The 12,500-nt window shown below is 47.8% G+C and overlaps 1 protein-coding gene across 1 annotated transcript in view; it reads right to left on the reverse strand.

The window, feature by feature from the left end:
- The window catches only part of fat3b (FAT atypical cadherin 3b), a gene marked incomplete at both ends in the record, with an annotated part of 64,580 nt that overhangs the window by 26,588 nt on the left and 25,492 nt on the right, over window positions 1-12,500 (reverse strand). Inside the window, 13 exons of the mRNA XM_080549987.1 lie at window positions 229-425; window positions 1,396-1,783; window positions 1,934-2,068; window positions 2,358-2,810; window positions 3,143-3,363; window positions 3,607-3,790; window positions 3,932-4,039; window positions 4,209-4,362; window positions 4,998-5,356; window positions 5,773-6,309; window positions 11,083-11,256; window positions 11,722-12,072; window positions 12,442-12,500. The exon at window positions 12,442-12,500 is cut by the window's right edge and continues 211 nt beyond it. Coding sequence (XP_080406113.1) covers window positions 229-425; window positions 1,396-1,783; window positions 1,934-2,068; window positions 2,358-2,810; window positions 3,143-3,363; window positions 3,607-3,790; window positions 3,932-4,039; window positions 4,209-4,362; window positions 4,998-5,356; window positions 5,773-6,309; window positions 11,083-11,256; window positions 11,722-12,072; window positions 12,442-12,500 — 3,320 coding nt within the window. The remainder of the gene's footprint in view (window positions 1-228; window positions 426-1,395; window positions 1,784-1,933; window positions 2,069-2,357; window positions 2,811-3,142; window positions 3,364-3,606; window positions 3,791-3,931; window positions 4,040-4,208; window positions 4,363-4,997; window positions 5,357-5,772; window positions 6,310-11,082; window positions 11,257-11,721; window positions 12,073-12,441) is intronic.

The raw sequence follows: 12,500 nt of genomic DNA on the forward strand, positions 1-12,500 counted from the left end.
TATCATTATAGCTACACTTGTCACAGATCTGATAGATCTAATCTAGATAGGAGAGGCGGAGGGTGGTGAGGGACAAATAATTTCCAAGGGGGTGTTTCCAGAGGGCAGTGTTTGTATTTGATACTCCTTCTCTTGAATACAGAACTATGGGTGACGTCTAGGGGATTGATTTCATGGACGTTCAATCTGGGCGTTTCTGTGTCTGTAATGATGAATCAATCCCCTGACCTGGTTACAGATGGGGCTGTTATCATTAGCGTCCATGACGGTGACCTCCACGGCGGTGCGGGTGACAAACAGCCCGTCGCTGGCGGTGACGTTGAGCAAGTACGAGTCCTGCTGCTCCCTGTCCAACGGGCCGCTCACAAACACCTTCCACTCCCCCCGCACCGGGGCTAACGCAAACACCCCCCGCGGGTCACCACCTGCAGAGAGAGAGGACAATTGTCACCGAACACAAACATAATGTGCGCACACACACACTTCCACTTCCCCTGGACTGAAGCTATCGCAAACACACTCCGCGGGTTACCACCTACAGAGAGAGAGAGAGGACAATTGTCACCGAACACAAGCATAATGTGCACATATTGTGTACACACACACACACACACACACTTCCATTTCCGCCTGGACTGGAGCTAACGTGAACATATCCCGCAGGTTACCACCTGCAGAGAGAGAGAGGACATCTGTCACCGAACACAAGCATAATGTGCACATAATGTGCACACACACACACACATCATGCTTTAGAGGTTTTAGACACGATGACAATGACCATAGCTTAATCCTGACAATCTGCTCCCATCGGCTGAACGTCGAACACCGGAAGGGGACACGTGTAAATACCAGGTAGATGATGGACTGTTCAACCAAGCATCATCTAGTACTGTTTTGCACCCTGTGAGCTTAAACCCACCCTGCCATGGCCTACTTTGCCCTAGTAGGTTCAGGGCTTCTATTCAAACCCCTACTTTGAGCACTACCAGTACCAGGGGAGGCTGGTGGAGATAGGAATTGGAGGCTCATTCTAATGCATGGAATGGATTTCTACCTCCGTCAGCCTCCACTGAGTAGCACTATGAGCACATCAGCCATGAGGAGTCATTTGACCTGTGAGTAAAAAAAAGTGGTATATATCTTTGCACTCGATCACATTTCAGGACCCTCCTTTCATGACTTTCCCTAGATATGTGCGTTCCACCACCCAGTATCCTTACATTTAAAAAAAATCACATCAGGATAAGCTAATAGAAAGCTATTTTGACGTTTTTCTGTGTAGGAAGCAGGCCAATTTACAAGCGGCCATCTAGTGGTCGTTGTGTGTAAATAGCAGCTTGAGCATTGTAAAGAGGTCGAGGCTGTTCTAGTGTTAAGTCTTTAGCCACTCACCAGTGATGTGTAAACTGACCAGGCGGTTCTGATCAGAGGTGTCTCCGTCCTTGGTTCTCAGGACCGACACCACCTCCCCAAGCGGGTCGCTCTCCCTGATCGCCGCGCGGTAGAACTCCCGCTCGAACTGAGGGGGGTTGTCGTTGACGTCCGCCACGGACACCGTGACCACGGTGGTGGAGGACAGAGACACCAGCTCGCCCAGGTCAGACGCCACCACCGCAAACGTGTGGCTGGGGGCGGCCTCGTGGTCCAGCAGACCCCGAATGGTGATCCAGCCCGTCTTACTGTCGATGGCAAACACAGCACCGGCAGTGGTACTACTGGAAGCTCGGTCCGGTTTGGACTCCTGGTTCTGGTTGAGGAGGGGACCTAGGCTGTAGGTGACCTGGTGAGAAAACATTACATGACATTAATAACGTTTTTTTTTAAACGCCCACCAACAATCACAACAAAGTAAAACAACAGAAAAAAAAAACAGATGAACATTATAGATGATAAAAAAAACTAAAATACAAAAAACATGGTGGTAGTGTACCTGTCCGTTGGAGCCCCAATCTGGGTCCAGCGCCCGCACCTGCACCACCCTGGTACCGACCGGCATGCCCTCCATCACCATGGCGATGTACGAGGCGGTCTCGAATGAGGGCTTATTGTCATTCACGTCCAGAATCTGTGCAGAGACAGAGCATCAATAGTTAAACTGAGCCTGATGAGATTTAACCCAGTTAAATTAAGCTGACGAGGCATTTATAAGTTCTATATTAGTTCTATATTATCCATTTTAGATAGTTATATATTATGCAAGAATCAATGCCTATACATCATTCATTTCAAAATTCTAAAACGTATGTAGCCCAGATCTTCTCTCTCTTTCAATTTTTGGAGGACCCGAAAAACCAGTTCCTGATAGGAAAAAAGAAGTGATGTGACACCTCATCACCGTCGAACTGATTCCTCACCTTCACCTCCACATCCACAGTGGATATCGACTCTACCAGGTCCCGGCGCGTGGTGGCCGACACCTTGAATCTGAAGATGCTGACCAGCTCGTAATCCAGAGCCTTGGCCAGACGCAGCAGCCCCGTGTCCCTCTCCACCAGGAACGTCCCTCCCCGGTTACTCTCCCAGGTCTCCCCGCCGACCACGGCGAAGGCTCCCGTCTGCCCGGGCCCCAGGTACACGGAGCTCAGGGCCGTGTCCACGGGGGTGTCCTCCGGGAGGGTGAAGGAGTACTGCGGCTGGGTGAAGGAGGGGACGCTGGCCTCCGGGGAGAGGACCTGGATGAAGGCCGACACCAGGGAGTGTTTGGCGGGCGAGCCTCGGTCGGTGGCTTTGACGAAGAAGGACAGGACGGTCCCCTGGAGGTGGTCCACACTGCCTTTGGTCACCATCCACCCGCTGTCTGGCTCCACCTGATCATCAGAAGAAGAACAGTATTTGTAAAAAAAAAACACCTTTCAGAAATTAATGTGATACATACAATAATAATAATAATAATAATAATAATAATAATAATAATACATTAGACTTATATAGCGCTTTTAGACACTCAAAGACGGTTTACAAACTGAAAAGATTGAGTAGTACTAACAAAAAAAAATCGATACATTCCTAATTTCACTCGAGGAGATTCATTGAAAGTAATTAATCTATAACTACATAGGGAGCAGTTCGTTTTTGGAAAGATATCTATGAGGCCGGCCTGGTAAAAACGAAGGTGAGAGATCAACGTAAACCCAGTGACCTCCAGTACGTCGACCAGGGGCAGCCGCGCCTCGCTGTAGAGGGAGTAGCTGACCCTCCCGTTGGACCCGGCGTCCGGGTCTGTGGCCTGGATCTGGGTGACCAGAGAGCCCTTCGCCACGTTGGACTTGATGCTCATGCGGTACTCCACGGCTCGGAAACGAGGGGCGTTGTCATTCTCGTCAGCCAGGATCACACGCACCGTGCAGAACGACGCACGGCCTGGGAACAATGACAATAACACATTTGATCAGCGCGCTCGTTTGAGCAATTTAATTCCGCTATTTATTATCTCCCAGAGCTGTCTCTCGCCCTACACGAGGACATTAAACATTCTGTTCTTCCGGATCCCCATGACATTTTCATGCGATAAATGTTCAATTGTACAATTACAAGAAGAGGATAAAGTGAGGATAGAAAAACATCTGCTACAGTGAGATGAGAGAATCACTCTGCGTAGGCTACCTCCGCCGTCCAGAGCCATGACCGTCAGCACGATGTCCTTGTTGAGGGGGTTCTCCCGGTCCAGCTCCTGAGCGGTGGTGATGAGTCCGTCCGGGTCCACGCTGAACTGGGTCTTCCCCAGGTCGTTCATGAAGGAGTAGGTGATCTGACCGAACAAGCCGGAGTCCTCGTCCATCGCACGCACCTGGAACACGATAGATTGACTTGATGTACTATGTCATAATACACTTGCATACGTTGTACTACAGCTATTGAGGCAAATGTTTCACACGTGTTGACTATGACATTGTTATATAACTCCTGGATGTACTCAAGCCGACCTCACCTGTATAACCTTTGACCCGGCAGGTGTGTTCTCTCTGACCTCGGCCAGGTAGAAGCGCTGGCTGAACACTGGGCTGTACAGGTTAGCCCCCAGCACACGCACACTCACCTGAAGAGGAGATTCACATCATCATCATCATCATCATCATCGTCATCATCGTCATCATCGTCATCATCATCATCACAGAACCGTAAATGCAGATCACCTGATAAAACCAGGAAACAAGACAGAACAATGGCAACGAGAAAAATCGAATCAATTGAAAGACGATGATGACCTGAGTTGTGTTGGTGAAGACTCCGTCAGACACAGACACGTTGAGTCTGTAGGAGGGCTTCATGCCCTGTCTCCGCTGGGTAGACAGAGAGATGACCCCTGTGTCTGTGTCCATCACAAACGACATCCTCTCATCACCAGACTGAATACTGTACCTACAGTCACGGAAACATAGCAGATAATATTAACGTTATCATGATCATAATTATCATCCTCATCATCATTATCATCATCAACGTCATCATCATCATCATCATCATCTCAAGGTTTGTCATGGATATGCTGTGAGTTCATAAATGTTTTTTCTCATTAGGTTAGTCAAGTCAAGTCAAGTCAGCTTTATTTGTATAGCACATTTACATACAGCAGCAGCTGAACCAAAGTGCTTCACAGGGGTAGAACAGGTAAAGTGCAGGATATTAAATAAAATGCAACACAATCCAATACAAGATATGATCAAATTAAAAGAAGAGAAGATAAAAGGACTAAAAACAATAAAACAATAAAAGCCAGGGACCTACAATAAAACAATAAAAGCCAGGGACCTACAATAAAACAATAAAAGCCAGGGACCGAACGATGGCTAAGTGGGGGGGAAGGCCTGGGAAAACAGGTGGGTTTTTAGGATTTAAAAACCTCCGGGGTCTGAGCGGCCCGTACGTGGAGGCGAAGGCTGTTCCGGTGCAGTGGCCGCAAAAGCTCTGTCTCTGTCTTTACATAGGGGTTAAGGCCCCATGTAAACCTATTCATTTTGCAATCAAATGTATTATGATAATGACTCACGACTCACCTCAGTTTGCCAGCATCACAGCTGTCTGCGTCGGACGCCTGCACGCACGTCACAAAGTGTCCCCTGGGGGCCAGCTCACTCACGTAGGCCTTGACCAGCGCCGGGCTGAAGCTGGGCGGGTTGTCGTTGGTGTCCGTGACCGTGACCGTGACCGTGACCTCGCTGCTGAGGCCGGGCTCTCCGCCATCGCTCGCCCTGACCATGAAGACGTATCTCTGAACGAGCTCGTAGTCCAGCATGCGGGTGGTGAGGACCAATCCACTGCTGCTGTCGATCTGGAAGTAGTCTGTGCTGTTGAAGGCGTCCCAGAGGATCTGGTAAAGCACCACTGCGTTCCTATCAGAGTCCCGGTCCAACGCCTGGACCTGCATACAGATGGAGAATGGAATGAGCAGACACTGTTATCCAGACACTGTTATCCAGAGCAATTTAGAGTCATTGACTGAAGTAGAGAAGTTTATAGCACAGAGATAAATACAGTCTTTAATCCCTGATCAATCACATATTTGACGATCTAGAGATTAGATTGTTAATCTCTCTCTCTCTCTCTCTCTCTCTCTCTCTCTCTCTCTCTCTCTCTCTCTCTCTCTCTCTCTCTCTCTCTCTCTCTCTCTCTCTCTTCGTAACCCCGAGGTCGACCCATAATGACAGATGAGAGACAAGACCCACTGAGGGAATGGAAGTAAGTAGAGTGAGATCAAGGGACTAACTGCGTTACTTTTGGATGAAAGTGTCTACCTTGACTAGAGCTGGATGCTCCCAAACACATAGACACACTCACCTGCAGTACGGTCGTCCCGACCATGGAATTCTCAGCCAGCACGGCCGAATATGACGCGTTCCGGAACAGCGGCGTGTTGTCGTTGACGTCCAGCACGGTTATCCCGACATCGACCTCCGACCTCGCCCCCGTGAGAGAGTCCGTCGCCTTCACCGTTAACCGGTAGTACGCCGTGGTCTCGTAGTCTAACGGGTAGATCACGCTGATCACTCCCGTGGTGAAGCCGACGTCAAACTGCAGGGACGGGTCGCCGTCCACGATGGTGTAGATGACCCTCTGACGCTGTGGGCTGGTGGCGTTGATGCTGAGGACAGGGGTGGACATGCCCACGTCCTCCGTCACTGTGATGTCGTAGAAGGGCCTGTCGAACACAGGCATGGCTCGGTTTACTATGGTGACGGGAAGTTCCACCTCGTTGGCGAGAGAGGGGGAGCCGCCGTCCTGAGCCACGACGACCAGCTGGTACTCGACGTTGGACACGTCCGCCTCGAAGGACCTGGTTAGAGTCAGCTCTCCTGTCAGAGGGCCCACCTGAGACGAGATATGATAACATGTTATTTGGATGAAGTGCAATAATAGTACTTCTTCTTCTTTTCGTTTCTCTGAAGGTTATATGACAGTTTCCCCATTTCTTTACACAGTCCTTTGCATTTTTGTTGAACACTGCAAGGTCTTTTGAGTCGATATTCAAACACACACACACACACACACACACACACACACACACACACACACTAAATAAATCAAAATATTATAGAAACGTAGTTCCATTTTGGCCAACACGCAGTTTCATAGTATATTGGCAAAGATCCCCTTCAGTACTCCCAGGACTTTGTATTAAATAATAAACAGCAGATTGCACCCTTAACAGTAGCACTTTACATCACAGCTCAGAATAAGTGGGTAATTGCATAGTAATAACCATGGTTATTACAAGTTATAACTGGTAGTTTACCAGTAATAACAAAAACAATTACCTTGTTTTTACAAGGTAAGGCGAACTGTAGTTTAGACTTAATTATTTTCTATGAAAGATGCTTGTTTCCATAATATTGTTACACCATTTCCATAGTTGTTCTTGAATAATTGAAAGTGGCGAGCACACTTTTGATTTGATTTATAACCAAGAAACAGAGAAGGTAGTTAGGGTTAGGGCTAGTTAGGTTAGGGTTAACTTAAATAGTATCAGACACATTTTTACTTCTTGCCTTGTATCCCGTCTTAGCCACTTTAACTGCTACACCTCTTTTACATTACATTTAACATTTTTGGCATTTAGCAGACGCCTTATTCCAAAGCGACTTACAATCAATACATTTGACTAAGCAAGTGAAACATCAATCCACCAGTCGTAGCAGGAAGAGTAATACAGCTCAGGCCCGGGGCCATTGGCAGTCTCTGTGATAGAAGGAAAAACATTCTTCTATCACCTTCTTCTAAATCTAAACCTAGACTTTTTTATTTTATTTTTATTTTATTTTGTTTTAGGGGACACAGTAAAGGCGAAAAGCGGGTGTCTTCAGGAGACGCAGTGCTGGGGGGCAGTAGATGTCTCAGAAGGAGCAGTTAAGGTGTAACCTGAAGAGATGGGTCTTCAGTCTCCGACGGAAGATGGGTAGTGACTCTGCAGTTCTGACAGCCGTGGGAAGCTCATTCACACCTTTTGAGGGGTAGAGGAAGTCCCGCCCACACCAAGTCCCTATAACCTACCTGTTGCTGTAAAGGTTACAGCAGCTATTTCTTTCCACCGGCTCTTTTCAGGAAACCTAAGGGGTCGATTCATGGAATTTCCCAGATGGCCATACATAACCTCCACTACTCAGGGGCGGCATGCCTTCTGTCCACGGCTAGGGTTACAATCCAGAGAACATTTGGAAAGCTGAAAATGTGATTCAAAAATGTAGACAGGCTGGGGGATGCACTCCAGTACAATCTTCGGAAAGTCAGTGCATTCTTTGTGACTTCTTGTTCTGCAATCTTGACATGTGTCATGGAGATCCACTGGGGAGCACAGAGGCAACAATGCAGGACTTAATGCGACGTGACAGAACGGACAGGGCTGGTGGCCATGGAGTTGCACCGACAGCACAGGCTGAGGAGCCATTATTTACATTTACATTTTTGGCATTTAGCAGATGCCTTATTTCCAAAGCGACTTAGAATCAATACATTTGACTAAGCAAGTGAATCATCAATCCACCAGTCGTAGCAGGAAGAGTAATCCAGCTCAGGCCCGGGGGCCATAGGAAAAACCTTCTTCTATCACCTTCTTCTAAACCTAGCCTTTTTTTTTTCTTTTTCTATAGACACTGGAGAAACAGAGAAACAGTACAGGGGGGGCAATAGAAGTTTTTAGGGGACACAGTAGAGGGGAAAGAGGGTGTCTTCAGGAGACGCAGTGCTGGGGGGCAGTAGATGTCTCAGGAGGAGCAGTTAAGCTGTAACCTGAAGAGATGGGTCTTAAGTCTACGACGGAAGATGGGGAGTGACTCTGCAGTTCTGACAGCCGTGGGAAGCTCATTCCACCAGCGGGGAGCCAGTGTAGTGAAGAGACGTGATCGGGCAGCATGACTGCCGTGTAGGCGTAGAGGTGGTGGGGCCAGTCGGTATTCAGTATCATACCGCAGCATCATGTCACCACTTTTTCTTGGGTCAAATACATTTATATTGTATATCATTTAGTTCTAGGATCAATTCTGTCTGATTTTGTCACTTAATCACATGACAATGAGAGGAGAGGCCTACGTTACCTGAGGTTGATGGTATTCCTGCCTTCATCCCTCCACACCAACACCTTGGCCGGTGTGAGGAGCCGGGCCTTGGACGGACCCCTGCCTGTTACCTGTTGCCTCCCGTCTGCTGGCTGGAAGCGTCGTCTTGCCTTTTCGTCTGAGGTCACTGAGACGCCACGCAGCGGAGAGCAGTTCTAGTGACCCCAGACGAAGAGGTCTTCACAGCGGCCGTCGCTTCCTCCCATGCTTCCTTTACAACATGTGCCCGTGGCGGGGGGGGGGGGGGGGGGTTGTAAAGTTTGTGTTGTGACCGCTTTGGACCTCATGCAGGATGATATCCATCTTCTCCTGTGTGAAGCCTTCTGTACGTTGTCCAATGTTGCTATGACTACATAAAACTATGTGAAAGTCATTATGGAACATATTCATGGCACACCTTCATCTCATTAACCTACCTCCCACCCCATTCACTGCCTCTCCACCTTCACACTAAGTGAAACTTTGCGGAAAGACATCACCAAAACTTGTTAGCGGGGGCCCTGTAATATTTAACTTTGAAAATAGTCCTTGGTGACCATCAAACACAAGTTAAACAGTACTTATTAATTATGTGTTTTGTATCACAGTTGTTCAGTAAGCTGGCTCTTCTTCTATTGAAAACAACTCAATTCAATTGCACATAATCCCCTGATAGGACCCAGCCTCCCAGTGAAGGGCAGAGTACCTTTACGTTAACATGCATGGAAATCATCCATTTGTGACAGCAGCTGGTGAAACAGGGAACAAGTCGGCAGCCGACGGACCGTTCAGACTTTTATTCAGAAAAATGTAAATAAGTTTCAACGTTGTTGAAAATCAATGACACACTCGCTAGTCAAGCCAAAAATGCAATGCAACGGATTCGGTGAGTAAAATTGACTGACTTATATAGCGCCTTATTCCAAAACGCTATACAATGGCCTCTCTTTCACACATTCATACATCAATGATGGCAAGCTACCAAGCATTGATTTTCAACAACGTTGAATTTTTTCTTTTTTTTCTGAATAAAAGTCTGAACATTTTGATTGGTTGCCGACTTGTTCTCAGTTTCACCAGCTGCTGTCACATATAAACATAATGTATCAGACTCATTGGGTAGCTTATTAGTGCGTTACTTTCAGTGGTAGATGCATGCATACCGATACTACTGTAGTAAGCCTATTACCATTGACTGAGTTACCATGGTCTTAGTTGTGAGGTTAAGACGGGGTACAAAGCTACGGGGTACACACGACCATTCCTTACCAGAAAGGCAGCGCAACTCTTGACCCAGGCACTGGTCATCTCCCGCCTGGACTACTGCAATGTACTCCTGGCTGGGCTCCCCGCTTCAGCCATTAGACCTCTGCAGCTCATCCAGAATGCTGCTGCCCGGCTGGTATTCAACCTCCCCAAATACTCGCATGTCACCCCTCTCCTTCGCACCCTGCACTGGCTCCCGATAGCAGCTCGCATCAGATTCAAGACCCTGGTGCTTGCATACCAGGCAGCTAAAGGGACAGCCCCTGCCTACCTGAAGGAAATGGTAACCCCCCAAACCCCTGCCCGCTCACTCCGCTCCTCCACCTCGGCTGGCCGACTGGCCCCACCTCCTCTACACAGCAGTCGGGCTGCCCGATCACGTCTCTTCACAACACTGGCTCCCCACTGGTGGAATGAGCTCCCCACGGCTGTCAGAACGGCAGAGTCACTACCCATCTTCCGTCGTAGACTGAAGACCCATCTCTTCAGGTTACATCTTAACTGCTCCTCCTGAGACATCTTCTGACCCTCACCACTACGTCTCTTAAAGACAACCGCTTTCCCCTCTACTGTGTCCCTAAGAACTTCTATTGCCCCCCTTGTACTGTTTCTCAGTTTCTCCAGTAAAAAAAAAGTTTAGAAGAAGGTGATAGGGAGAAGGTTTTTCCTTCTATCAGTGGCCCCGGGCCCGAGCTAGATTACTCTTCCTGCAACGAATGGTGGATTGCTGATTCACATGCTTAGTATTCAAATGTATTGATTGTAAGTCGCTTTGGAATAAGGCGTCTGCTAAATGCCAAAAGATGTAAAATGTAAAAAATGTAAAAGCTAGAACATACAGGTAACATAGCATTTTCCAGCTCTGGCACCACCTTATTTCATAGTAACTACCTTTCAAGATTCAAGCATCGTTTGGAACACAATTACATGGAATGGAAAGAACATTCCAACTTACCTTGTATTAACAATGTAATTGTCTTTCTTGTTACTAGTCACTGTAGGTAATTACTGGTAAATAACATGGTTATTACCATGTTATTACCAACGTATTCTGAGCTGTAATGTAAAGTGCTACCCCTTTAACTGAGGGGGACAGATTAAAGTGATGGTTGTGGAAGTTTTGGTCTATTGGATAGGGAACTGCTAACTGTTAGCATGTGCTGCCGGTAGCAAAGTAGAGAATGCATTTACCGGAGAGGCTTACACTACTGGCCTATAAGGACAAACCTGCAAAGATTTTTTTCGCCTAATCATGAAAAATAGGCTGAACCATCCCTTTAACCCTCACCTCAAAGTTTCTGTGCTCCTCCTTGAGGGTGTAGGTCACCTCTCCGTTCAGCCCGGCGTCCCGGTCGGCGGCTGAGACCCTAAAGATGGCCGACCCCGGTTCAGCCTCCACCTGCACGGCGGCGTAGTACGGCAGGTCCACAAACTCTGGAGCGTTGTCATTCACATCCTCCACCTGTAGGGGAGACACAGTGTAGGTAAGAGAAGGGAACGCATTTTACATTCACATTTTTGGCATTTAGCAGACGCCTTATTCCAAAGCGACGTACACTCAATACATTTGACTAAGCAAGTGAATCATCAATCCACCAGTCGTAGCAGGAAGAATAATCCAGCTGAGGCCCGGGGCCATTGGCAGTCTCTGTGATAGAAGTAGATTTTTCCTTCTATCACCATCTTCTAAACCTAGACTTTTTTTTTTATTATATAGACACTAGAGAAACAGAGAAACAGTACAAGGGGGGCACTAGAAGTTTTAGGGGACACAGTGAAGGGGAAAAAACGGGTGTCTTCAGGAGACGCAGTGCTGGGGGGCAGTAGAAGTCTGAATGCACTTTGACTCACACGCACGCACACACACACACACACACACACACACACACACACACACACACACACACGCACACACACTAGTCCCCACCTGCACGTATACTCTAACTCTAGCAACCCTCAGGCGGTCGTGCTCCCGGCTGGCCTCCACCACGAGCTCGTAGCTCTCCTGCTCCTCGCGGTCGAACGGAACCCCCGTGGTCAGGACCACTCCCGACGTGGGTCGGATCGCGAAGCGGCCGCCGGCGTTCAACAGAGCGTACTTCAGCGGCTCGTTGAGGCGGTGGCCGACGGCGTTGACGACAGTCACCTTGGTGACGTTGGCGCTGTTTTCAGGGACGGAAGAGGTGTAGCGGGGGAGGGAGAAGAGGAGGCCGCTGTCCATGGCCTCGCGGACGAGCACCGTGACCAACGCTGCGCTGGAGAAACGGCCGTCCCACACCTGGAGGTCAACAATAATAATAATAATAATAATAATAATAATAATAATAATAATAATAACTTTGTATTTGTATAGCGCTTTTCCTGCAAACGTTGAAGCTCAAAGTGCTCAATAACACATAACACTTATCCACTGTTCCACTGTGTCTCAGTTGGTAGAGTGTTAACAATGCTTAAGTTACGGGTTTGATTCCCGCTGGGACCATACATATATACTGAAATATGGATGCCATCACTGCAATATAAGTGGCTTTGGATAATTATATACTCAAAATGATTAAATAATGAATAATAACTATTATGTTATGCGTAGCAGTGGTGAGTTGTGGAAAAAGACTGAATGAATAAACAAATATTATCAGCCAGTGACCTTGACGTTAAAGCGGTAGCGGTCTTTGGAGAGGTTGCGGTTGGTGACGGTCAGGACGC

The sequence above is a fragment of the Nansenia antarctica genome (genome assembly GCF_963989245.1).
Source record: "Nansenia antarctica genome assembly, chromosome: 20".
Classification (NCBI taxonomy): domain Eukaryota; kingdom Metazoa; phylum Chordata; class Actinopteri; order Argentiniformes; family Microstomatidae; genus Nansenia; species Nansenia antarctica.